General features: G+C 38.1%; 2 protein-coding genes across 4 annotated transcripts in view; both read right to left on the bottom strand.

Annotated features, from left to right (window-relative positions):
* The window catches only part of sptbn2 (spectrin, beta, non-erythrocytic 2), a 30055-nt gene extending 15905 nt beyond the window's left edge, over positions 1–14150 (bottom strand). Inside the window, exons 1-6 of one of the 3 annotated variants that reach the window (XM_017041565.2) lie at positions 14013–14150; positions 9481–9667; positions 1224–1375; positions 923–1096; positions 749–840; positions 538–618 (exon numbers count right to left, since the gene is read on the bottom strand). In XM_017041565.2, the coding sequence (XP_016897054.2) occupies positions 538–618; positions 749–840; positions 923–1096; positions 1224–1375; positions 9481–9637 (656 nt within the window). In that variant the 5' untranslated portion in view covers positions 9638–9667; positions 14013–14150. Of the gene's footprint in view, positions 1–537; positions 619–748; positions 841–922; positions 1097–1223; positions 1376–7170; positions 7725–9480; positions 9668–13995 lie in introns of those variants that run through there. The other 2 variants (XM_008332972.3, XM_017041569.2) reach the window with 2 other exon arrangements.
* A 2790-nt stretch (positions 14151–16940) lies between these two features.
* On the bottom strand, positions 16941–24289 carry LOC103395312 (sodium channel subunit beta-4-like). The gene is made up of 6 exons (XM_008332974.3): positions 24148–24289; positions 23643–23940; positions 22449–22612; positions 22131–22350; positions 21527–21656; positions 16941–21340 (listed from the first exon to the last, which is right to left on the bottom strand). Exons 2-6 carry the CDS (start codon positions 23725–23727, stop codon positions 21244–21246), a joined length of 696 nt encoding a protein of 231 aa, XP_008331196.1. The 5' UTR covers positions 23728–23940; positions 24148–24289; the 3' UTR covers positions 16941–21243.
* Positions 24290–24310: the final 21 nt, after the last annotated feature.

Below are 24310 nucleotides of genomic sequence, written 5' to 3'. Positions count from 1 at the left end.
AAAAGACAACTCCCTTCAAACTGAGCTACACTCAGTCAGTACTTTATACTGTAAATAGCTCCTAGTTTATCAGAGTATGTGTAATATGAAGTAATCAATGTCAACAAAGCAATTGAATAAACAAATAAATATATTATAAAAGACACCATGTGTATGTCACAGTAATGTCTTTCAGCTAACTGGCTCTTTCAACTGTTGAGCATGATGTGCAAGTGTGTCAACATTATAGCTCTTCACACACCAGTGAAGTTATTTTTAGTGTGATCTAGGTTATCTTACACCTGATTTTTTTTCCATCTTTTGGCCACACAAGAGGCTGGAGAATGAGAGACCTAGATAGAAAATGGGATTAATGAAGCCCCTGAGGACCAGGTTTTTCTGTGACAGACTTCACTCATTAGACTGAGGTTCATGTAGAAATGTAGATTTTGTATAAATTAAATTAAATGTAAATAAAATCCATAAATGCTCATTTAACGCAGTACTTATAGCAAACAGGTATCTGTGGGAAGATAAGAGCAGGAAACAGTCAATGACCTGTGTTTGTGCACAATGGCATTGAACGCCAGACCATCTCGCCAGCTGGTGGTGAAGTTGTGGATGTTGACATTGGGATATCTGCAGAGGCCCAATGACAAATCATTAATCACTGAGTCAACACAGCAAGTTCACAGGGAACAACGTCAGATAAAGTGTTTTACTTTGGTTTGGTAGTTTTTTTTTCATGATTGTTTAGTGTGTTTCTCACCCAGCAGTTTTCATTTGGCACCAAAGCAGCAGTGCATCTTTAGCCGACTTCTTCTCTTTGTTGTCTTCTGTCTCTACACTGATGTCCTGAATCTGTAAGGCAAGCACCCTTTAGTCTATGTCTTAATAATCCACACAGTTCTTGGCTAATGCTAAATATTCGCAGTAGCTGTACCTGGAATCGGAGAATGATGGTCCAGATAAGACCCAAAGTTAGGCGGTGATTCCCATCAACAATGTCATGGGAGCCCATGTTTTCTAGGTGGACTTTCTGCTCCTTGAGAAATTGCAACGCTTTATCAACATTCTCCAGGCAGTGGATACGCATGCGTCCTTTAGTAGGCTTGGGCTGCAAAGCGTAAAAAAGGAAACAAAAAACAAGAGATTTATTTTTATTATATCTAGAGCTGAGAGATTATGAGAGAAAGTGAAGTGAAGTAAGGATTGAAGTGAAGTGAGGTTTGAGGGATTCTAACCAGATGTTCCCCCGAGAGCACCTCCAGCAGGCGGATTAGCATGCGGCCATCGCGGAGGTCGGTGTACAAGTCACCGATACGACAGGTCACACGGCCTAAATGAGAATTCACCCATTTGGTAAAGGTCTTCTTCTGTACTGCTTCACGCTCATCTGGAGAAAGGGTTGAAATGGTTGAAAAATGTTAGGTTGAACAACTGACAAGCTACTCAGCCCCAGTCATCCTTCACACAGAGTCACAATAAGTCAACATGCAAAAACATGTATATGATTTTTTAAGTCAACTAAAACTACCACAAAGACTAAATTAATTACAGGGGATAAACATTTATTTTCAGATGTTACTATATTTCCACTGATATTTATTTTTAAAAAGACTCCAATAATATATAATCTCCAGTAACAGTAAAAGGACACTGTGACCAAGCCTAACTTAAAGCAGATAATAACCCACACTTGCTCAGAGAACAATCTATTCATATCCAGGGTTTTTATTTACCCCACTGACACACCGCACATTCACACCCATGCTGATGATGATACATTTAAAAAAAAAGTATGAACTTCTATAATTGATATTTGTTTTGTACTAGAAGGGCCTAAAAAAGAAACAATGAACTAAGCCGAATCAACAGCTCAGACATATGGCCACGTGGAGTAAGAAGGTAATCCTTCTCCGCCATCTAAGGAGGTGACCTCATTTCTAGGACACTGTACCTTATACACAGCACCAAGAGTAAGACCAAGCAAAATAACAATCAGACAGACAGACATGAAATATCAATCTGCACCAAACATACAGTATCTACAACAGCAACATGCATCAAATTCAATTGTGATCTTCAATATTGTTAAATGCATTTTTGAACTAAATTAACCTGACTTTAGGGCTGTCAACATTTTGAAAGAAATTATTTGAGATTTTTTTAAATAATAAGCATGATTAATCCAGATATATCATCTATATGACAGAGATTAACTGTTGTCCTTTTTGGAACAGTTGTTCTAAATGTCTTAAACAAGTTGTAAATACATAACAGCAAAATATAAACTGAAAAGACAGCATTAGATATAGTGCTATTACCTTAAGTAGGTAGGTATAGGTTAATTCCGATACTGTCGAACACGTGTTACGACAGAATCATGTGGCATGTGAAATCATGTGAAATCTCTAGACATTCCTCTTCCTACAGTTATGTTACAACATTTCTTTCTGCACAAAGGTGGATACCATAGATCTGTAAACCTTATTAGGTTTTAGTTTATAAATGCAAATAGTGTGTGTAAGAGTTCAAGTTCAAATTTAATTTAGTTAAACCCTTTGAAAGGACCTGCTCTTCTAGTAGGTGTCATGAGTCAACATAGAAGTAAAGATTACACTGCAAAGATGTGAAACCTCCACGAGGACTCGGTGTCACATTATCCAACGGTACAAACTGCAATGCTAGTTTAATTTGAATTTTGATCATCACCAAAATCTAGTAAAAATGTTCCCTCAAATGAAGCCTGAAGTAAAAGTTATCTTGTGATAAAACAGCACAGTGACAACCAGAGGACAAGTGTAAGGTGAGGTAATCAAAAACCACATACATTGTGAAACAAACCACAATCAACGGTCAATTCAAAAACACATGTGACAAACCTATCAGCACCTTAGAGGCTGGAGCAGCACTACTGGATCATCACTGGATGTTTTAACTGTTGAGGAATGCTTGGTAACAGATGACTCATTTCTGAGGCTCTCCTGACAAATAGGTAAAAATGTATTTAATAGCTGAACCTCCAAAATCAGAATATAAACCATATGAAATGTATCTTTCCCATATGTTAATAAATACGTGATAAAGCTGTGCCAAGATATACAGTACTGTAGTGTGTTTCTCTTCTACTTTATCTAAACATAGGAAGATCAAACATAAGAACAGGTTTTGTCCTATTGTACACCTTTACTCACATGACTGAAGGATGTTGACCTTTTTAACAAAACCAGATGGCTCTCATACTAGTGGTTTAGTGTTGTTGCTTTATGTCCAACCGTTTTTACTGTCTTGTTGCAACAAACCAGAACACACAAAACCAAACTCATCTCATATTCTACTTTTAAAAGGTCCAACCCTAACCCCAGAATTTGTTGTTTGAATGTTTTAACTGTTGAGGAATGCTTGGTGAGGTGAGCTACGAAAAGACTGCATATTGTGAAATACTGCGTACAAATAGTCAATTTAAAAGGTACATGTTGTGAAACTATGAGGAAGCCTTTTGTACTTCATTTGTAACTGAGCTAAGAGGCTAAAAATAAAGAAATCCCTAGTGCATCAGAATAAAGGTAACGTCAGTTGGTGATGTTGGGACTGCTCAGTTTCTTGAGCCTAAATATGGGGCTGCATTTTTAAAGAAGTGTTGCTACTGTGGAGAGACTGTACGTCTAATGACAGGGAACTGGAACAAGGCAAGACATGTACACAACACCAAAGTCCTGCATGTTGAGTTGTCTAAAAAATATTCCAACATGACCATGCCAAACATTTTTACTTCTGATGATGTGACCTTTAAGGTCAACATTGTGTTCATCCTAATCTTTTCCTTAGCACTAATATTTAACAGTAACAGTAAGAGGGCCGGAATATGACAGAAGATAAAGATGCAACATTTTACACCCATGTTTTACTACAGTAGTAAACATGCCAGTATTTCATATTCAAATGAAGGCCCCTCCATGAACCACTATCAAGGTGCAAATATTTTCACCAAAGAGGCTCCACCTCATTAATTTTCTCATCTTACTGATGGTGAGGATCCATTTTTGAGATAATACACAATACCAGACAATACTGAGGAATGGGTGTGTACGGATGTATTACACAAAAGGAACCTCTGTTGTTCTAGCCTTCGGAGGACAACAGAGTGAGGAGTTGGTGTGTATGTGTATGTGTGTGTGTGTGTCTGTGCAGATGTGATACTATAGAACCTACAGCTTTTGTTCATCCAGTTTATTTAGCTCAGCCAACTTCTCTGTGTGGCTCCTTCTGTAAGGATTAGACCTGACTTGTTGAGGCTTGCATTGAGGAGTTTGCCGTCCAGAACTGAGATATAGGCGCCTGCTGAATTTGTTGAGTCGTTCTTTATATGCAAGCTGAGGCCCCAGTCAGTCCCACAGTTCCAAGCGTGAAAGTTTTACAGCACAAACTGCATTGAGCTTCCCACTCATTGTCAGGCACAGGCCAATCATATTTGTGGTAATGTAGCCATAATGAAGTGAGCCAGAGAGGCTGATGTGGTGGAGGAAGGTGGGGGTTGGTGATTAATCTGGTCGCCAAGTTATGAACCAGTAGAAACTTTAGAGTAATTCATCAGCAAGACCAAAAAATGGAGCGTGACAAGGCTATGTACCAGAGGAAATATTTCTGTAGTAAACAAAAATCAGTCTTCGAACTGATTAGTCAATATCTAAATAAAAAAAAAGATAAAGTAAAATACATGTAGATTTTGTGTTGTGGCGTGTTTACAGAGTGTAATAAACAAGATGTTTACATGTTATTACTCCTATTTCCTTTCAAAATCTAAAACCTGTTTATTATTAAAATATTTGAAATTATTTTTGTTAATCTAAGGAGTCATTGGGATCTGAAAGAGGACTCATACTAAAGTCACTGAACCGCGCCCTAGCGTGAATGCCCCCTTAGGCGAAGTTTCTAGGGCTAGTGTGAGTGCAAACTTCAGCACATGGGCAGCTAGGTGCAGCTCCTGCTGCCTCCGCAAAAATCTGTGCGGATAGCAGCCGCTGCGGCCACGTGTGTACGTGTGTACGTGTGTGTGCTCCACTCGGAACACACACCGTTTCACATGCACATCACAGCCAGATGCTGCTGCAGATATACTGCTGCGTGCTCATGTGTCTGAGCGACAGCAGCGTACAGTAATGATTAGCTGGTGTTGATCAGAGAGCTGACTATTTTAAAGATCCACTGGCCCTAGTGTGAGTACGCCCTTTGGCAGCTCCTACTGCCACAGTGCAAAGATAAAGCTACGAGGTACAGAGGCAGTGAAGGTGGGATGATTTCAAATACTCAGGGTCGACCATCAACAGTGAAGAAGAGGTGAAGAGTAGGACGCAGGTCGGGTACAGTGGATACAGGAAAGTGTCAGAATTGGGACAGAAGTTAAAAGGGAAGATTCATGAGACTAGAGAGACCGGACTGACGTATAGTTTAGCGACAGTGGCTCTGTCTAGACTGTAGGCTGTATTGGAGGTGGTACAAGTGAAGTGAGACTCAAACTGGGTGGGTCTACAAACGACAGGATTGTAAATTAGCAAATTCTAAGAACAATTTAGATTGATACGACAGTGGTGAGACCAATGCACTCATTAGCCAGACGGGACTGTCATTCTCTATGAAAGTATGTACATACTGTATGTACATACCATAATACAAACAATACATGTTTTACAATTTTTTTTGGCAGAGTTAAAAAGTCAAAAATCAAACTGAACCTTTGACACCAAACAAAGTCCCATTTTTATATGCAATCCAGCAGCATCCAGCATGATCTAACAAGGGCACAGTGTGTAACAGTGAAACTGCGGCGCGCAAGCAACCAAACTGGAAATACGAGTAGTTGTTGCCAAAATGTGTTCATGTGAGTGAGGTGAGCTAATGCGTCTGTGAGACTCCAGCAGCAGTCATACCTGATCCTTTCACAAACATTACTCGACATTTGGTTTTCAGTATGTTTTGTATTCAAGGACAAAGTTAAACTATTTCTTTTGCAGGAAGTATATTAATTCATTCATTAATTCACCACCTGTGTATTCATGTCTTCAAAGTTACAGGTGTGAGGTAAATGTTCTTTTCAAGTTATCTGAATGTATCTGAATGTATCTGTATGACGGTAATGCTCTGAATGCTTTGACTTCTGAAAAGGAATCGGAATATCAGTTTAATCATCTTCTTTGAGGGCAAACGCCTCTGTGACAAACGCCTCCGTGATTCTTATCTCATGGACACTAGTGCAGGAGTTGTTTTCCCACAAATTTAAACGTGACTACAGTAACAGTTCATTCTATTGTAAATATATTGAGTAATAAGCTATTGTTTGAAAGGCCGGTTTATATATATTTGGTCAGCAAATAAAATGCAAGGCACGCAAAGGAAATGTGAGGGAGAGGGTGTGTAAGAGTGAGTGAGTGAGAGAGAGAGCAGGAGAAAGAGAGAGAGAGAGAGAGCGGAAGATTTGCGCCTAAAATATATTCATTACTCAACACTTCAGTTTCTAGTACTTCAGTTTCTTCAGTTTCAGTTTCTAGTATTTCTTATAGAGTCCGCCTAAAATATATTCATTACTCAACACTGTCTGACTTCAGTTTCTAGTATTTCTTATAGAGTCTTGGACATCAACTGAAGACGACTACAGAAGTCCTAAAATGTACATCGTGTTCCACAAGAGATAGCGTTTTTATTTGTTTGTTTGTGTTTTTAATTAGGAATACATATACTTTGACATTTGTAAATGCATGCCATGAATTAGCAGGTTTACCATGATAATTACTAGATAAACAAATGTAAAAGTTTCATGGAGCATAACTGCACAGAGCTCAGGCTACAGTCAGACAGACACAGCCACGTTTGGTAATAAGATAAAACAGGACAGGTGGCCTTTCTTATCCTCCTTCCTGCCTTTAAGCCCAGATGATTCTTAACAAGCATTTAACACAAGCCTCCTGAACATTCTCACAGACAATCACGTTTGCTATTGAAGTACTTTTATAGTTTTCGATTACTAACCATGGGAGGAAAAAAGAGAGAAAGAAAGAAAGAGAGACAGAGAAAGATTGTGTTTCCTGTTGAAGTAAAAAAAAAAAAAAAAAACCACAGGATGTTACAAGTTCTTTGTGTAAACACTCAACTGCTGGCAGAGGCCATTCTCACTGGGGTTGACAAGACCCTTACCTTGTAGTTGTTTAAACCTGCCCTCCAAGATATTAGAATATTGAACTTGATTAACAAACGCTGCCGGGGACAAGCACGGCTCCCTGTCCTTGTGATCATACTCCATCTTCTGTCTTACTCAACGCCTCTGATATATTCCAGTCATATGATGAGTGTAGCACAGGCGTTGCATATAGCAAAATATTCTGCCCTAACTAAGTTGAATATAATCCTTTAAGGTGATTTCTCCTTGAAGATAATCGTTTGTATGTCCAAAATGACAACAGCAGATTCACTTGGACCTCCACCTTGTCCAAGTCCCACACAGCAAGGAGTCCTTTTCACCAAAAAGAAAAGAAATCTTGTCCTGTTTCACCTCCTCCCCAGTGCACATGAGGCCTCTGAACAAATGACAAAAAAAAGTAACTTCTTGTTTTCTTTAGTTCGGTAATCTACAAGTTTCAAAAATCAAACATGTAGCAGAGCGGAGCAGGCTAACTGGCCCTGTGCTCACATAACTGTGTAAACAGAGCCTGCTGTGGCTTCGGTAACATTTGCATAAGGTGAATGTTAGGGAGGAGCACAAAGGAGGAACATGGTGGAAGATAGAGCGGAGGGAGGAGGTGCAAAGGTGGACTAAACCATTACAGGGCTTTGTTCAGTGTACTTTCTACCACATACTTTATCTATAGCCTCATTCTAATGAGCCCTGTACTGCTGTGGCAGGGAGACGCCATTCATTTCCTATCAGATCACATTAGTTTGTTCTATTTGACTGCGTGGGTGTGGTTTTTTTTATTTTACGCTCAGACAGAATGCTTCACCCCCCCTCGTCAGGTGATGTTCTTTGACTTGTAAGACAGTAAGAACGGGAGGGACTTTGCTGAGAAAGTCTTAAAAACTCTTTCCAGCTTCAACAGGACGAAGTGTCTGTTGTGTTCTTTATTAAAAAACTTAATGGGTTTTTAATATTTGGGGTGAATATGAAAAAAAATAGCACCTACAAATAAAAAAGATTTTTTTAGGATAGCAATTTTTTTTTACTTTTTTTTACAAAAGCTTAACAACATTTTTGGACATATGTAGTTAATAGAATAAAAAGAGATAGAATAAGAATACAATAATTAAATAGGCAATTTGGCTTACAGGAATTACTTTTAGAAAGAAGATGGCATTAATCCCATATATTTAACAAATCTGGTTAAATTAGAACAAAAATGAACCATGGATAACTCTGATGTGGACCAAACTTTAAGTAATCCTGAAATGTATGATGTAATCCATCCGGTCAATGTCGATTAGTTACTCACATGTGGGCGCATTCAAAGTCCATATTATAATGCAATACTTATTCTTTAACTGCAAGTAAGTTAAAAAAAATAAACATCTCTCTTTGAAGTGAAGAACTCTACAAATCCAAAAAAAAAAAAAAAAACAGCTGGCAAATAACTGCTTCAACATGTCAAAGAATGTGTGCGTCAAGCCTACACTTGTTTAGCTGCGATGGTATTGCAGGCATTCACACAAAGACACACACGCACAAGTACATTCCTTTAGACACTGATAGAGAGAACGCAGCGACACCTTTACTGCCGCCTATTTTAATATTTTATTGTACACTTTATAGTACAATTACTGACACTAACCTGTGAGGTGACAGACGTATGACTTTCTATTTGTTTTACATTGTGAAAGCTATTACACTGTTATTAATTTTGCTCACAGAAACCAAATGTTCTTGGTTTGTTTTTTTGCGGAAATTACTCTTATAGTCTTATCCCAACTCAATAAAGTTAAGTTTTATTTAAAAAAAAGATCTGAGGCAAGATTTGTGAGCTTAAAAACATGAACCTGCATTACCTTGCAAAACCATTCATGTTCTGCAAATCTAAATAATATTTTGAGCATGATAAGAGGTGACATTTGTACAGTACACTCTGCTCCGTTTGCACAGGAAGTGGCATGCACCGTATTTCACAATAAAGCTGATAGATTACAAAATCTCCAGGTGCTTTATTTTGAAAGTTGTTAAACTAAATAGAGATCCTGTGGGAAATGTTTCATAATCACTTGTTATGAAAGCGAAGCTTTGCACTGAAGAGCACTTTACTTTTTGTATATGTTGTCAATTGAAGGAAATCAGAATTGACAAGTCACACGTACCAAATATGGGAGTTGATGCTGTCATATAGGCCAAGGTTTATCTCCCATAAAATTTAAACATATACAAATTCTATTCATTCATTCGACCTGTTGTTGAACATATAAAGGATGACACGCTCAAAACATCTGTAATGCACTGCTGAGATCAACAGTCCAACTTCAACATACCTGCCAGAGCTTTGATTCTGGAGCGCTCAAAGAGCCTCGCTGAGCTGTTTTCATTATCCCAGTCAGTCTCTGCTGCCAGATCCCAACGGTTGTTAATGTCATTATACTGCTGCTGGATCTCCAAACTATCGAAGTCAGTTGGTGAGATGGTGCTCATGGTGCCAGGTTGGACAAGACCACGGTCGACCTAAAATGTTGACAAAAGAACAAAATGTACACAAAGGGGAATTAGAAAGTAGTAATGTTGTTTTTTTTTACATTATCTTAACATCAGAGCTAAACAAAGTAGTACTTAAATAGTTAAGTAGACACAGACATTGAGATGGGTGATATCAAAGCAGTTGAGACAGAGGACAGGGTGAGATGGAGGCAAATCTGTGGCAACCCCTGAAGGGAAGAGCCAAATGAAGGAGTAGACATGTGAGATGTGAAAAGACAAATGAGAAAACAAGATTTTTGGGGTCAGATCATTTTTAGGAGGATCATTTTTTATTTTAGTTTGAATATTAAAACTGTATAGTCCATTGAGAGAAATGTGTTTTTTGAATTTGGTCTTTACAAATAAAATGGACTTCACTTGACAAAGTGCATGTCAGAAGGTGATCCTTGGCTGGTGTCAATCTGAGCGTTGCTAAAACCGTCTGTATTGTTTCTGTCGCTTATTTTATTAGCACTGCACTCCCAGTGAAAACAATTTTATATACAATTATATAAGTACATGAGAAATCAACCATCAGGGTGAGGTTTTTGAAAAAGCAAAATGCATTTGATTTAAGAAACCTAAAACCTAAACCGAACCTAAAACCTTATGGAACCAAGTCTGCTTCCTTAGCCACTAAGCCACCACCGCCCCTGAAAATGTCCTTCTGTGATTTTGTTTTTTTGCTTTCTGTTCAAATCTGGAGTGGAATTATTAATTAATAATATAATTATCTCATATTAGATTACTATTATTATTTAAAAAGAAATTCCCTCAAACTATTTTTTAACTGATATTATTACGTATACGGACTAGCAATATTGCTTGTACTTATGAGTACGTCTAGAAAACAATGGTTATAAAGACATTGTTTCAATGTTAAAATTAAAAATATTTTGTTATAAATAAATATATACAAATAATTATAAATATGCTACCAGTGCTTACAATCATTTAAATGATCTGAAGCACAAATGTCTTTGGCACGTGTGCCTGCCTGAATGTGCCTGTTATGCCAATGATTCTGGAGAGAGGCATTTACAGAAATGCAAAGCACTGGGTCTACCCCAACACAGTGGCCTCATACAATGAGCGTGTCAGCAGAGATTTGAGGCCAGCCATTCCCATTGGCAAAAATAAGCCAGCCAGAGGCGCACATGTTTCAGAGGCACCTACAAAGAGTGCTGATCCTCAACTAAATGCCCTGCTGAAAGGGACAGCAGAGATCTTTTGTTGACCTGTAACATCACATTTATCAAAAACCAAAAGCAGCCTGAACATCCCCACATTGACCTCTAATATCAGGCACACAGATTTATATATCTAATAATGGATCATAGGATAATAGATAATAGGAATATACAAACAACAACGACAACTGAAAGGGACAATTAGGGGGAGACCCAAAATGAGGAGGAAAAAAAAGGCAGGCCTCCTTGATAACTGATAATTATGATTATTTCTATCAATATTGAAATCATGATTATTAATCACCATTATTCAATATGTTAGATAAAACAAAAATCTGCAGAGTTTTGAGTTCAGGCAAGACTTAATTAAGAGAAATAATCATTGTGAAAGGATCACATATTTCATTGTTTTTCCCATGTTTGTGAAGGCCTCGTTGCTCACAGTATTTATTGGACACGTCTTTGGCTGAAATAACAAATGCTATATCATCTGTTATTCCATGTCACTGTGTCACTGTGTGCAGCGCTAATGTTATGCCTTATCATTAGCGCTGGTCTTCATGCATTCATCGCATTTGGATTTGTGGTCTTCTGTCACGTGGTTTAATTAGTTAGTGTGTTGGCCTGTGGCGCAGACACAATTCTACGGCACGATTTGCATACAATTTATTTTTGAACAACATCATTCCATCTGAATCAAACAAACCTGTCGGGACATTACATCTCACTCTCTGAACAATTTGAGGCTGCTGGCTGCCGCTCGCTACGCACACACTTCCTAAATAGGCAGTTTTTGCTAGCCCCCTGGTGGTTGGCTGACTATTGGTTGAGAATACCTAATTTCATAGGCAGCAGAGCCCACTTTCTGAATGTTAGTATCGCGACGATCATCTTCATTTAATCGTGGTGGTCCAAACAGTGATTATGAGGCATTTATACTGTCGACAACAGGCTCAGTTGAAACAACCAGTTCACGAGTCTAACTAAAGCGTAGCATGTGAAAGGTTCAGTAAACATAACTGAACTAGAACCACTGCTCAAAAACAATAATATTCAAATAGCAACCTTAAAATACAAGCTGAGGTACGGCAGGTTTTCAGCCTTTCTGACACTTAAAATCCATAAAGTTCAAACATACAACATAGATTTACTGTTTGAGCCCCATGTTCTTGGAAAGAACAGATCTAATGTACAAGGTTTTAAGTTCAGTATACAAGAACCCATTTCCAATTAGCACCTCCTTCAAGTCACAAAGCACTTTTTAAATGTTTTGCAAGTCAACCTATACAATAGTGAGGAAACGTGGTAAGTTTTTTCTTATATACTATTTAACTATAAATCAAGAAACTTTTTTTTTTAAACCGAGCGAAGCGATTCACACCAACAACACATTCGAGTTGAAAACACTGGCTGCTGCTTTCCAGTAAACAAAGCATACTTAAACCATACATGTTTCATAAACACACAGTGTCAGTTAAATAACTCCAAAAAGAAAAGTGACTATAGCTGACTAGTGCGAATGCCTGCGTTCCTCTCAGAATCTGAAGTTAAAGGACCTCCCAACTGCTGACATCCTTCATCTACTTGAGTCATTTTCCCAACAGGGCAATGAGACACTGAACTGAAGAAGCAAAACAAAAACACACTTGCACAGCTTGGTTGTAATGAAAAGCCATTAAAGAGTATTTGGTCGCTGAGTACAAGTTCAAGTATCAGACTAATAATATTGGAACCACTGACATTAAACCACTGGGTAAAAACAGGTGTAGAAACTGAAAACAGCAGCATCGACTCCTTTAGAAAATCATTTGTATTTCTTTTGTATTATTTCTTTCTTTCTTTCCCAATTACTTGGCTGCATCTTGGTTTGGGTGCAGTCATTTCATGCCAAATAAGACATAAAGGCCAAATGTTAAAAAACAAAACATAAATGTGCATCCTTTGTGCTATTTGTGCTGGTGAGCCAAGCATCAAGTTAAAGTTTCCAGTAATATGGGCCATCTCACGTCATCTTTTCTCAATTACATCAGAATTTACTCAACATCATTTTCGACTCTTTCAGTTATTATTACACATAAGTGTATTTTCTTGAGAAATTTCTGTTTGTTTTTGTTTAATGGATTTCTTCCTAGCACAGACTCTCTACTTGTACGATGTGTTGCTTTTGTTGATCATTTTTATTAAAGCATCCCTACTATGACTAACTATAACGGCCAGACACGCATTGAGAAATCAAAACGCTGTATCATCGCACAAACTGAGAAAAGCTCTGCAACATTTTACTATTTAACCCGAGTTTTGTTTTGTTTTTTAACCATCCTACAGCTGTGTTCAAGCACATCCCGTAGAGGTGAGCGAATCCTCAGACCTAACCGAATGCAAAATAAACAGTGGCGGTTGGCGAGCATCCACGAGCATCTAACGGTGCACTTTGAAGGATATTAAAAACACGTACAGAAGCTAAAGCATCCAAAATCACACCAGAAACACTGGTGAGGCACCCTCACATGCTGCTACTGCACACACCGAGAAAATGTGGCGAGGGCTTAAACAAAGACATGGTAATCGACACGCTATCTGTTAGATGATGCACAAATGCCGTCAGGGACTCCATTCAGCCACACGTCTCCGGCAGATGCTGGTCAACGAGCAGAAACGCGTTTCTATCATCTTCTCTGTCGTGTTTTCAGCACACTCACAGTTATAACGTTATCTGCTCCTTAAATGCTAATATCAACTATAAGCTAGCAGGAGTCAGAAGCTTTGTTATTTGAGGCACAGTCTGTGGGTGAATACGAAGGGGGGGGGGTCTTACCTCTTATTTCTCTTTTACAGTAAATATTGACGATATTTCTACTGCTGTGTCGCTGCATGTGGTACCGAGACGAGACAAATTAAGGCGCTCTCCCTACCGTTACAACTAAAAATATTTCTCGAAATTTCCCAGGTGACACCAAACGTCTTTGTGAATCCGCATCCACGAAAAATAGATCGCTTCGTGTCTGGCTCTCTTAGCCGCTGCTGCTGCTGCTGTTAGAGTTACGAAACCAGCTGGTCTTATGTCCTCTGATTCCCTAATTTTCACACACACACGGACAAACCAAAAACATAGAGGATAGAACACACCAACTACGAGAAGATACCGTTGTGAAGAGCCAGGTGAGAGACGGATTTTCTCCTCCGCAGCGGCAGCAGCGCGGCTGAGCATCCGCACCACTCTCCCAGAACTCCGGTTCAACAGCGAGAAGAAAGAGGCGACGTGCAGCTGGTTGTCAGGGCAGAGGTGTGCGTGTGTGGGTTGGGGGTTGGTGATGGGGAGTGGGTGGGTGGATGGGTGGATGGATGGATGGATGGATGGATAGATAGATGGATGGATGGATGATGGATGGATGGATGGATGGATGGATAGATAGATAGATAGATAACAGGAAGATGCTCCGTGTCCCAGGTGTTGAACATCAACCCAGAAAGTGAAAAGTATGGAAGTGGTAATGGAAATAATCTTAAAAACCTTTTTTACTACATGTTTTTTTTACTCACGCCATGTCTCACCAGAGCTGGGAGTTTGACTTCATCATGCTTTTTACTACATGTTTTTTTTACTTCACGCCATGTCTCACCAGAGCTGGGAGGGGCCGTAGAAGTAAAGTCAAACCTGAGGCCTCCTTCCTGGTTCATAAGAAACCTGCCACTTCACCAAGGAAACAAATAATTGTCTTTCATAGATAATAAACTGACATTTAAAGGCCTAAGATTAGCTCTTCAACCAACCACACCCCAAAGTTTCAAATGAGAAATTTACAGCATCATTATTATAATTGTAAAAAGATTCAACCAAGTAGGTTTTTGATGAAGGTTGGTGGATGGTTTGTTAACTGGATGGATGGATGGATGGATGAATAGCTTGAATTTCACTCCCACCTACAATCAAAAGTAAACAAGAAAATGCAAAAAGAGCAGAGTCCTTAGTGGGTTATTTTGTAAGTCTCTGCAAACTACAGCTTTGATTGAATAAGAATGATGGGCTGAGTTAACATATATTGGAATTTATGTGATTAAAAATACTCAGACTGGAATTAAAACTGTGAAATGAAGATTTAATCAACAATGTTAACAACTGTAAAATATAGACATCTCCAAGACAGAGTCAGGGATGACACAGACAGCCAAACATCCCTCCTTCCATTATCAATTATTCATCTGGTCCAGGAGGGGGAGGGGGCACCTAAGCCAATCCCTGCCAACTACGGGCCAGGGTGAGCTACACCCTGGACAGCTCTCCATTACTTTTAACTATGGACAAGGGTGAGGTACACCCTGGACAGCTCTCCATTACTTTCAAATTGCAGACACACATACACACCCTGTTTACTCTTCTGACTCTAACCCCTGCAGCCAATAGGCTTAAGCCTAACAAAGAGAAAGAGCTGAGCTCAGTGTAAAAGTTTCCCATTGACATACATGACTGTGTCCCTCCCAGTGATATCTGTAACTGGCAGCAGTTTGAACTAAAACCCGGCGTGCTTGCTCACCACACACGGTATCCAAACTGGTGGGGTCAGTATAAGGGGTGTCTGGATATAGTTTTATTACAGATCGATATGAGTATGCACATTTTTATTTGTGTCCATTTGACAATAAATATCAAAACAACTATAGATAGAATAAATTATAGTAATATTTTAAAAATAAAGACAAAAAATTAAGCTTTTTTTATATTGTAAACGCAGCCAGCTAAACAGAGTGAGTGGAGCATTTACACCAGTAAACCAAGTGCCACTTTAACAGTGTGGTACTATTTCTGTGGTGCAATAAACAAATTGACAAATGCAATATTGTCAAATATCTTTTTGGTACATTGCCCTTAACGTAACAAAAATATCTCTTGTCTCCATCCACGACATTAAAATTGTTGACCTACATTAGTAATTACCAACGAGGACAAGGGAATACTGACAATGTGTAGGAAAAACAACATTACACTGGCATCTGTTGCACCGGTGCATCTATTTATTCATTAAAATGTCAATATTTTTCAAAGGAAATGTTTAGTTAGACGAATTCATTGTGTGGAAAAATCACGCACACACACAAAAAAACCCCACTTCAAACCGCCATCACATTTTTTATGTAGCGCACCCCCTAGTGGCAGTTAACACACCGCGCACCACACTGCCCTAATGCATAGAGACATTTCTAAATATAAACCTTTCTAGACTGGGCTGTGCATAGCAAAGACTTTACATTTTCAAACTCACTGATGTAACTGAATTTAGAGTACCTGCTAAATATTCTATTTGTTCTTTCTTTTTACTGCTTCAGTGGTTAAATGCATTCATATCCATCCTATTTTGATCCATATAATAGAATAATAACTATTTTATGATCATTTTATGCTCACATACTGTCACCTGACTTTCTATTGTTCATTTTCTTTCCCTTAAACTATCTGCTGAAGGTCAACAGGCTGCACAGAAACACTCGACAGAATGAAACCAGGACAGTGTGAACCTGTTGTTCCACCACAGTTCAACGTGACTTACTGAGCTCTAAATATGAGGACACTCTACAGATCAGAATAAAATTGAATTGGAATATTTCACCTGCAGCCAGTGTTTATCTTAAATATGAGACGACACTGCCATTGCTTTTTTTCACCTAATCTAAAGTTTATGTCGAAAATTATTATTTATTATTAATTACAAATGAACTGACTTTAAACCAATGGAGCACTTCTAATGTTTCACTGCAATGTCCATTTAATACATATACAGTCTATATGGGACTGGTTCCCAACCACTGGGTATGGCTAGGCTCATATTTTGGTAAATGACCTAATTCTACTGTAACTACATGTGTCATTTGTCAAAATAAAATGATTGAAAATTAAACGTGTGCTTCTTAAAAAAGGAATTGCCCTTCTGCATTCATATTCATTTAGGACAAAAACATAATTTTACTGCAGCAAATTACAGTGCAAAGCTTGAACTGTGCAAAATACAAAAGTGATGTGATAATTACATGGATAAAGGCCTTATCTCCAGACCTCGGGGGAACCTATCTTACTGTAATTTGGGGATCAGCTTCTAGTCCTGGAGGTACATTATAACTAAACAAAAAAAAAACCTAAATCTAATGTCACAGAGACAACAGTGCATGAAGTGTAAGAAAAGTGTGAAACCACATGCACGTGTTATTTTCAGATGGATGAGGAAGTGAAACTCTTGCAGATGCACACCTGCCATGTTGTTCTTATGCATTAACATTTTGAGTTTGGATTTTGTTTTTTTTTGTTTTTTTTGTGTGCTTGTTTTACATTATGCAAGGATTGGTTTGCTATTCTTTGTTAATGTCAAGACCATAGGGTCCATCAAGGCCTGTGACATGACGTACATGTCAGAAGAAGGATTGACAATGTCGAAGGTTGTAGCTAAATAAATAAAGACTGCAATGGAAAATATTCAGTCCATTTCTTATAAGCATTTTAATGGGTTTTGTTTCTGGTCTATAACACTGGCCTATATAATTTTAATTATAATTTTTTAGTCTAGTTTTTCAATCTTCCAAACCACATTCTCATACGTGCGTGTTATTGTGTGTCTGTGCATGTGTTGTTGCCTTTCATAGAAAACAAACAAACGAAACATGACGACTTTTGTTCTAGACCTTTATTAGACTTCATGTTTGGATTATAGAGAATTTAAAAGTTGCTGGAAAATTCTAAGCAGTTGAGAACAGAGCGTTATGCCTATCTCTATTGGTAACAGTGAAGCATGACTTAGTCATTTTGTATACTGTTCGGTATGATCGAACACAGCAGCTTCATTCATATCCATGCACCTTTTCTAGAAGTTCTACAGTTGCCTTGCAACAAATAATCACAGCTCTTCAAACCAACAGACATTGTTTTTGTCACAGATGCTGTTGAGCCTGAAAGGTCAGTGGAGTTGGTAAAAGCCCTAATGAGATACAAAAGTAAGTAGTAAATGACAAGTAAATAATAAGTAATAGTTAATAATCAATTACCTTTGCACCAAAAGCACAGTGTACTCAGAATTTACAAATCTAAACTCTTTGGGTAAACATTAGGGCCATGCTCTCTCTCCCATGTGCTCAGTTACAATTATTGCATATGCCTTACCATTGGTGTCTTGTAATAAACAGGTTCAAGCTAATGAATCAACGCAGGAAGTAGGAAATGAAATAGACCTATCTACAGTTTGACTGAAGTAATAAAAGGCTTCTTCAATTAAAAAACACCTTTAGCCTAGCTTAGATAAGGAAGCATTTAAATGACGCGTTTTCACTTCACCGCATATACACTGATGTATGGTGTATGTGGAGCTGCCGCTCAGTCCACACACCATCTGTACCTCAACTTATATAAGGCTTGTAAAAATCTGTGTAAACTCTACAAGAGTATACATTGACTTCAGACCAAATATGTAAATTAGAAAGAATAAAAAATGATTTTACAACATTGATATCACAAAAAAAGTTAATCTGTTTTGTTGCGACAGACATAAAAACAAAAAGGCTAACTTAGAGTTACTTCCTCAATAAAATAAATAAATAAAAGCAAACATAGAGCTAGATTTGTTATCCCTTTGTTTCACTGGGATGGTAAAAGGATCATATGTACACAAATTGCAAGTAATGCAGAGGACACAGTGATTATCGACCAAACTATAATAATATATTTGACCTGACAGCGTTAGCGCTCGCTAACACAATGTGCAAAATGGATTCAACATATATTACTATTTAAAGCTCTAGTACCTGCATACCCTCATGAACAACCCTCAGAAATATTTTAAATGAATCCTCACGTTAAGAGTGTCACAGAAAGTATGTGGTGCTGTGAACACCAACAAGGTTCTTATGCTTTTTCTTTTCTACTTTCTGTTCAAAGGCATCCGGACATCTTACAGTATGTTTGCAAGTTATCTTGACATTCTCTAGTTAAAATATTTACTCGTGTAAATATTTAGCAAGTATTTGGCAAAAACGGCGTAAATGCTGTGTTCTAGTGCACCACTAGCAAGGCACTTGTCCACTACATGCTAGCGTGCCACTAAAACGCAGCTAAATGCTGGTTGTTAGCGTGCTGATTACACACTACATGCTACGTGTCTTTAATGATGTGCATTTTCTATATGTGTAAAATCTGGACCAAATTCACGGGATTAAATTAAAAGACAATCAACTAGTATACCTGATTTATGGAGCAGGACCATTAAATGTGAATTAGCATCACCTAGTGGCCAAGAAAGGGAATCTACATGCTCTTTGCTAACAAACCTAAAATACGATAGCCATTAAACAAAACTGCGTAGTTCCCTAGCAAGTACAGTGTAATGTATATTTAATAATGTAATGTCACATTTTGTGTATCGTTTGTAGTGCAACCAGTAGTAGGTGGCTTTAAAAGGTTTCAATGGTTGACAGTTTGTTTCAGAGAGAGATAACTGAGAATGTTTTTGTATCTTTTTTAGTTTGATTTTGAAATATATTTATGTATATATATATTGTGAATTTTTTTCTGATGGTTTGTAATTTTAAAACACAGCTTTATTTGCTCTGGAAGATAACGTGGACCATGCATAGCCAAAACACTGAGACCAGTGCAACTAATAACTCTAGCAATTAGTTCAATTATGCTAATATTGCATAAAATGTGATATACATATATATATAGTTAATATTATTTAGCCTTAGTGCCGATTCTATTGATGTAATTACATCACAAGTTTATGCTAGGCCTGTTTGAAGCAATGTGTTTGAAGTCGTCCTTATACATGCTCAACTACATTAGTTCTTTTTCCTAAAGCGTAAGCATCAAAGGTTTTTTTTTTCTAAAACTGGTAGAAATTATTTGAAGGGATTTTCTATTGCTTTCAGAAAACTGTATTTTCATGTGCGTATATTTCGTTACTGGTGGCCAGGCAGACAGAGGAGCAGAAAAGCAGTCGAGTGTAGATTCCAGTGATGACATACAAAATGACTTATAATTAATCTACACTAATAAGTCATTATAGAATTTGTGCTGCAGAGACATACAGTGGTAAGACAACATGCTGAGGTTTTTTTTTGCTGCCTTCACTGCTGTTTTCTGCTTCTGTAATTAGCTGAATGAAAAATCAGGCCAATTATTTATTTGGCAGTTTCAGATACACTTTTGAAGGCAAACCTAAAGGTTAAATAGCATTGGAAGGTTAAGTCTTCATTTAAGATTAGAAACCATCAATTTCTTTTAAATCAAATCTTCTGGAGCTGGGAAAACAGACTGCACTAACACAACAGTCAACATTGCTAATAATAAACCCAGTCACTGCTGCCATGTCTGTGTCCTCCCAGTGTCTGTCCAAAGCCACAGATGAGTTGAATCAGAGAGTACAAAACTGGTGCCAAAACAAATCAGGAAAATAACTGGCATTCTGGGTGATGGCCCTGGTAACTAAGTGACGAGTTTCAAAGTCAAAGGCTTAGAATGAGTTCTACAATTAGCTGAACCTCAGGGAAGATTAAGCAATAGCAATGCTAATTCATACATTTGCAAATAAATAAAAGATTGAGATTGATAAGTGTGCATAGTTTCTTTTGATGATTAATGTAAATAAACTGTTTACCAGAGACACAAATGTGATGACGCGATGGCTGCTGTGAGAGAAATATATCGATCTACACTCTTTAGCTAACGGGTGCGGGGGTCTTTTATCCAGACTGTACTATGTAAATAATATGGCCACTTTGCTTTGTACTCTGAGATGCACATGAATTTACGATGCATTAAGGGTTTTCCTGGCTTGGTATTTAGCAAGGGCTTAGGGCAAAATACCCTCAGCATATTGCCATTAGAATTTGACCCGTAATATAAAAATAAATCTATAAACAAACAAATTAACAGATATACTGAAATTTAAATAAAAATTTAAAGGTTGACCATGAAAGTAAAAAAAATCCATAAGACCGATGTAGCAGCTAAATTAGCCCGAAACATAGCCAAATATCAGCTAAACATGGCTTACAGTAAGTCAGCAAAACAATACATTTGAGCCTATAGTGAGCTAATGAACAAAGGGAAAATTCTAAATGGCCACCGTCACATGTTTCCACAGCTGCAAAAAGTCCCTGTTTTAAAAATGAAACACATCCTGAATAAAAGAGTTAGATGTAATTCTGCTAAAGATGTAAATAAATATTTTGTACAATTTACATTATCATTAGCTAGTCATGCTGTTACAGTACATGTTTCAAGAACTGTATTATTGGTAATCGATGCGCATATATTTCAATTGCCAGGTAGAATTTTTCTGTAAAAATAAAAATAAATAAATAAATAAAAACATGTGGTGTACTTGTTCATGCACCTCCTCATTTCTTTTTTGGCGTTGCCTTGGAGTCTGCTTTGGATCCTGAGAGACCGTTCTCTGTGTTATCAATCCCAGACGAAGTTACAAGGCACTCCTTACTGCAGATTGGAAGGAAGAAAGAGGGAGAAAACAACAACAATGAACAATGACTGTTGTTAAAAACAAAATAATGAATTTATATATACAGTATATACAGTATATGAGAACTTTTTTGTGTGTATTTGTTTGTTTGAAATAGTGCTACGCAGTTCAAATCACGAGACGGTAGAAAAAAAACCACTTACTTTTTCTCCTCGAGCTTGGAGAGAACAAAAAGTGTGAAGTTCTTGAGCAACATGAAGCCCATCAAGAATGCAATTGCTCCACCTACTGCTGAGGCTATGATAATGGTCAACGTGTTGTCCACCACCCTGACTGTTTAAATCAATGAGAAAGAGTGAGAAAGAGTTGAAAGACAGCGAAATACAATTACCGATTCAAGTAAACATAACAACTGCAAAGCCAGTGTATACATTCCTGTTGTATACTGTATACCATGTCATGAATATGTACATAATACAAATTAAATTCAATAAATTTTAAGAAAACTTTCAAAGCTCTGCTACCTACCGTGTATTTATTTCTCTAAGGAACTTTACCTTTTTTCATTAGTATGAATATGAGTATGACTTCTTGTTGTTTTTAGACTGAAATGGTCACTTGAGTAATTTGACCTAATTTAACAGAGTGAACCTTTAAAGATATTTAGTGCCTGGAGACTGTTTACATTTTTCCTCAAAATTGATCATGTAGGCTACTATAAAGTAGAACTCAAAAACATTGAAAGACAGTTATGAGATTGTTTGATTAGAAGGCCGTGGGCTAAATAAAACATTTTCTGACACTTACGCTCATCCACCACGATGAGGTGAAAAATGGCGCTGTGGTTCTTAGACCTCTCTTTCGGGTTGCGTCCGAAGCAAGTGTAGAAGCCTCCATCCTCGAAGGTGATGTTCCATAGCAGAATTGAAACGTTGTTGTGATGATTCTTTCCAACAAACTCTACTCGTTCTTTATATATCGTCACGTATGGCTCCACTCCTTCCGATGGGATTGTTGAATCACAAATCTAATAGAAGCAGTCATCTATCAGTCATTCAGCAAAACCTCAACATGTTTTGTTTTTTTTCCTTCATACAAAAGCAACACAACAAATAATACTCAAACCATATCCATGGTGCCATTGTTGTTGAACTGCCAGTTGAAATAAAGTTTATCAATACCAATGCAGCTGGAGTATGTACAAGGCAACATGACGGTGCTGCCGTTTACTGCCTCGAGAAAGGGAATTTTTCCCACGGACATCTCAAGGGCCTGAGAGGACCACACGCCTGTGGAAGAACACAAAACCATAGTTTTTTTTTTTTTGCTTTAACCTTAGATTAGCTGCACACGTTGCCCTTTGTTTGGCATACGCTGTTCCACACACAACAGTCAAGGTCAGCGGCTGACAATAATCATACGGCATGTGTAAAAAAAAAAGAAAAATACAGAGAACGGAGGCACAGGGTATGTGGAAATCCTATCCCTGCTAGCCCTTCACCTCTCTCTCTCTCCCTCTCGCTCTCTCTCCCCCTCTCCCTCTTCAAATATTTACCTCAGCTGTTTCATTGCAGCACAATGATCTTGCAAAAACATAGTGTAGAGGAGCAGCAGAGCCCTCCTTCCCACTATTGTGCATGTTCATGCATCTCTTTTCTTTTTGGATTTTCACTTGTCATTCACACTATTTTTTGCTATCGTTACCTGTACTTAAAACCTAAAACTAATATGATTTGCCTTTCAAGTGTCCTCCTGGACAGGAAATATGAGAAACATGTCCAAAAATGACAAACAAAAGCCTGATTTAGCAATGTGCATTTCTGGGGATTTCACATATAAAACAGAATCTTAGAAAAAGATTCTATAAGCCAATCCTTACTCATACTCAGATAAGCTGAAGTTGGCGTATAAATAGCTATTATCCATCAGTAGGAAATGTTAGACCTTGGTCTTGACGTGGTACTCCACACTTGGACAGAAAATGACTTCACTGAGATGCACCACGACTAGTTTATGTCACTAGAGGTATTGCAGAGGTTAACACGCATTAGGCCTGAAATGTCTGACAATTGTTCTCTTATTTAGCCTTTTTATGGAACATTCCCACTTTAAAGTCATCACAGATCATGTAACAACAGACAGTTTGATCGTCACCAATTCATTTGTTTTGCACGGTCTGTTGTTCTCCGCAGGAAAAAAAATTCTTATTGAAATAAGTCACCGTATTAAAGTCACTGACTTTAGCAAAAAAAAAGTTGAAAAAATATATAACCCACTGAATAACAAGTAACTGTATAGTGTAGAGAAATGACATATTACCCAGCAGGACAGAGAAGATCAGGGTGGCAGCTGCATACGATGCGTCCAGCCTCAGCGGTTCGACTTCACAAAACAGCAGCTCCATAGCGTCCAGTTCTGCTTTAATGCATATAACACACAGATGTAACGCTGGCTCAGAGCAGAGAATAATCCTTTGGTCTCTCTGTTGTCTCCCTGACACTCAGGATCAGACGAGGATGTTGTTTTTCCTCAGTCTATAGACCCTCAGTAAGGCACATCCCACTGGTCCCGGATACAATGAGACTTAGTTGCTTGTCCCGCAGCCGACTCTCTTTGACTGTAAGTGAGACACAGGGTCGAAGGCAAAATGTAAAAACAAAGATGAAGCAAGATAAAGTAACTATATATATATATAAATATATATATATAACAGAACATTTTTACTAGCATGTCCTGAATGGGTCTGCACACAGTACTACTAAATGTAAACTGAAAACGCAGCATGAAGAAATATTCCCTGATGCAGCTGAAGTTTTGCACCTACCTGCTCTGTGCTCTCTGGCAGGCTCACTGTGCACAGTCAGGGTTCATGCAAGGAGAAGCTGCCAGCCTGCATTTTCACTGCAGCGAGAGCCACGATGCAGTGCCAGCCAAGATGTGAGACAATTACAAACAAATGGGAGTGTGTGTGTGTGTTGGGGGGGGGG

This window comes from Cynoglossus semilaevis, chromosome 19 (assembly GCF_000523025.1).
Source record: "Cynoglossus semilaevis isolate Cse_v1.0 chromosome 19, Cse_v1.0, whole genome shotgun sequence".
Classification (NCBI taxonomy): domain Eukaryota; kingdom Metazoa; phylum Chordata; class Actinopteri; order Pleuronectiformes; family Cynoglossidae; genus Cynoglossus; species Cynoglossus semilaevis.
Note: the sequence above shows the minus strand (reverse complement) of the source record. Positions and strands in the feature narration are given on the sequence as shown.